The sequence below is a fragment of the Phascolarctos cinereus genome, unplaced genomic scaffold, assembly GCF_003287225.1.
Source record: "Phascolarctos cinereus isolate Bilbo 61053 unplaced genomic scaffold, phaCin_HiC Scaffold_4;HRSCAF=312, whole genome shotgun sequence".
Lineage (NCBI taxonomy): Eukaryota > Metazoa > Chordata > Mammalia > Diprotodontia > Phascolarctidae > Phascolarctos > Phascolarctos cinereus.
Genome location: NW_027555847.1, coordinates 658,024,383 through 658,027,949, shown reverse-complemented (window position 1 = coordinate 658,027,949; position 3,567 = coordinate 658,024,383). Strand labels below are relative to the sequence as shown.

General features: G+C 49.0%; 1 protein-coding gene across 1 annotated transcript; it reads right to left on the bottom strand.

Annotated features, from left to right (window-relative positions):
* Positions 1-996: 996 nt before the first annotated feature.
* Positions 997-2,951, bottom strand: LOC110214380 (beta-1,3-galactosyltransferase 2-like). The gene is given in 2 exon segments (XM_020995275.2): positions 997-2,629; positions 2,632-2,951. Coding segments are annotated over 2 exon segments (951 nt in total). The 5' UTR covers positions 2,810-2,951; the 3' UTR covers positions 997-1,856.
* Positions 2,952-3,567: the final 616 nt, after the last annotated feature.

Here is a 3,567-nt window from a genome sequence, read left to right as displayed (position 1 = left end):
CCTGAATTCAAATCCGGCCTCAGACACATAATACTTACTAGCTGTGTGACTCTGGGCAAGTCACTTAACCCCAGTTGCCTCACTAAAAATAAATAAATAAACAAACAAACAAATGAATGAATGAATGAATGAATAAGTAAGCAAGTAAATGAATGAATGAATGAATGAATGAATAAGTAAATAAATAAATAAGACAAAAAGCCATAATAAGTCCTCTGGCATTATTATTGTGAATCATTGTATTGCTCAGAGTAGCCACGTCTTTTACAACTGATTATAATTACAATATTGCTGTTACTATATACTGTTCTTTATAAAACTTTCTCAACCCACAAACAGAAGACAGTGCAAAACCAAAGAAAATTAGCTTCTGTCTCCAACAGAAACTGGGTGCAGACTGAGCTTTCCAAAGTATATAGAACTGGGGCAGTGAGGTGGTGCAGTAGATAGAGTACTATCCTTGAAGTCGGGAGGACCTGAGTTCAAATCCAGCCTCAAATCAAACACTCGACACTTACTAGCTGTGTGACCCTGGGCAAGTCACTTAACCCCAATTGCCTAAAAAGAAGAAAAAAAAAGACAGAGAAAAAAACCCCAAGAACATGGAACTCTCCACACAGAAATTTGGGACATGGGGGCAACTTGTTGTCACCCCTTTCACAAATGAGAGAATTATCCTGGGTGGAAACTTTTCCACTGATTCTCTCAGTGCATTCAGACCATCCAGTTGGAGTCTACACAGAAAATGTTCTTTTCTTCAAAGAGCACACCAAAACCAGTGTCCCTTTTTACACAGGGCACACCCTCAAGCATAGGCGATCCTCATAGAGGTCCAGGCAATTTCCTCTGCATTTGGCAACCCAAATTCCCCCAGGGATCCTTGCCACAGCAAGGATAAACCAAATGGCACTGGAAACTTATCCATCAGGACAAGATCAGATAGAAAAGGATCCAATTTTCACCAAACAAGGCCCCACACGTAACACAGTGGTGCTCCTAGAAAAGAATCTTTACTTCAGAAAGCATAATCACAAATAGACAAACTTACTTCCCCAAAGTGGGGGAGGCATCATCCCCCTCCCCTGTTGCACAGCCTTAGTCTCTGGGAAGGAGAAGAGGATTCGGTTCACGCCTTAGTTCAGTTCCCATAGAATACAGTCCCAGTTCTATGTCCACAAAGCACCTCGGGCCTGGGCCCCAGGTACCCTGGCTTGTCAGGGCTTCTGTGTCAGGCCGGCTGGCTGTACCACCCCACCTGCAATCCAGGCTCCGAGATCATCCTGACTCAAGCGACCCAGCCCAGGGGAAATCACCTCCTACAGCCGAAACTGAAGACAAATAACACAAACAGAAACAAACGCCCCTGGGCCCATTTCTCAGAGCCAGGATAAAAAGAGGGGCAACAGGGGGAGTTCTTCTCTCCCCGGTTCAGTTCACGCATCCACGATGGGCTTCACAGATGAGAATCCCCCGAAAAGAGCCCAGCATAAAGTGTGGTGAAAAAGAGAAAAGCCGGACTTCCCTTTACACTGTTGGAGTCATCGTGTTTCTTCTGGCTCTGCTTGCTGCAGGCTGAGATGGGGCATAGACATCTCCTTGTCCTTTTCTGAATTTTTCATAGTTATTGTTTTTCCAGCGCAGTAAAGTTACATTATTTTCATGTACCACAAGTCGTTTCCCAGGGCAAAGCTATGAGCCCTATGAAGGGAGGGGCTGGCACAGGGACCCACACTCCCTCACTTTACCCTGCCTCACCAAGCTGACAGAGCCGTTACGATGGGGCTTACTGCTATTATCTGCCCAGCTAGATGGAGCATAATAGGGAAAGGGAGCATGTGGGCCCCTATGCCGGACCCTCACACTGAGGGGCAGGCACCATTAGTTGTCAGGAAGTCTGGCCATATCTGCAGTAACTGTTGGGGCTGGAAGCGATGAACCAGGACAACTCCATAGAAGGCACAATGGTCATACTTCCTCCTGAACATCAGGAAGGTGTTGGGGGGAGGAGGTGTGGGCTTCACTCCAAGCTGTTTCAGGCACAACCCCACAAACACATCCTCCAAGTAGATGACTTTGATTCTCTGAGCTACAGTGAGGATCCTGAGGGCCAGGGGGCCAGACATCACATAGCCAGGGCCTCCACAGTAGTCTGGATACTTGTCCTGGGAATACAACTCTCGGGGCACATACCACTTGTGACCCCGTCTCCGCAAGGGGCCTGTGTTTCTGTAGATGTGGCCTGTGATAAAATCTCGCTGTGGGGGTCCATTGGGCCGCAACACTTGCTGGACCAGGTAGCTGGGGTTTAGGAAGACATCACTATCCACCTTGAGCACACAGTGGGCAGTGGGACAGTACTGGGCCATCCATTCCAGCCCCATGAGGACCTTGAGAGTCAAGTTGCGGTATGTATCCAGGAAGCCCACCTGGAGGAGATCCCCATGCTCCCTGTCCTCCTCCTCCATGAGGGCCTGAAGTTCCTCAGCAAAGAGGGGTTGGGGCAGGCCAAGAACAAAGAGGCAGTGGATGACCACACCAGGAATCAAAGTCTCATTGCCCCATGTTTGCCGGATGGCATGGCGTATCCCCACGTCCTGGGGCCGAGTCATCACCAGAATGAGCAGGACAGAGGGTACCTCAGGTCCAAAGGGTGAATCGGCAACTCTAATTTCTTTGAAAAGATCTTTGGGGATGGGGGCCTCAGAGGGTCTGGAACTGTCCAAGAAGCTAGCAGTAACAACACCAACAACCCCGCAAAGACTGTGCTCAGCAGAGCCCCCAGTATCAGGTTCCATTCCATCAGCTTCATGGTGCCAAGTTTATTTTAGGTACGGAGAAATGAGAGGTCAGGTCAGTGCTGAGTCGAGTTACATGTCGACCCTGTCTCGTGCACAGGTTTCTCTCCTTTTGTGGAGGAACTATTTCCTGGTGTAGAGGACCCAGAATTTGTTTATCTGGGGGCACTGGGAGAAACAAAGGTAGGGGAATAAGGAAGGAGGCTCCACACTATCCACCCCAGTTTCTGCCAGGCCAGTTGACAACATGGCACTGAGGGAGCCAAAGCTGAGGGGGCAGGGGAGAGGGGCTGGGGACAGGGCACCAGGCAGGGAGAAGAGCCTAAAACTGGGAGTCAGGAGCCCTAAGTTCTAGGCTCAGTTCTGACACTGACTTACCTTGGACAGGTCTCTCCTCTTGGGGTTTCAGGGGGTCCTTTTCTGTGAAATGAGGAAAGGTCAACTGAAGAATTTTGAAAGTTCCCTGTCTCTGAAGGTCTATGTTTTTTAAGACAGAAGGATTACGATCTGGAGGGGCCCCAGAGTGCCTGTCCATGGACTGTCATCCCTGATTGTGCAAGGAGTTATTAGACAAAGAAGGTCAGGAGGTGTCCCTGACAACCCTCTGGGGACAGAAATGTGAAGGCAGGAATTATTGGTGGAATTTGCCCAAGTTTCCTATAAGCAAACCTGCTTGAATTCTCCCCATTCCCATGTGCACCTCTACCCTCCTTGTCCTGGCCCCAAATGAGCGATCTTAGCTCTGGAGCAAGTGAGATATGGACCCAGAGTT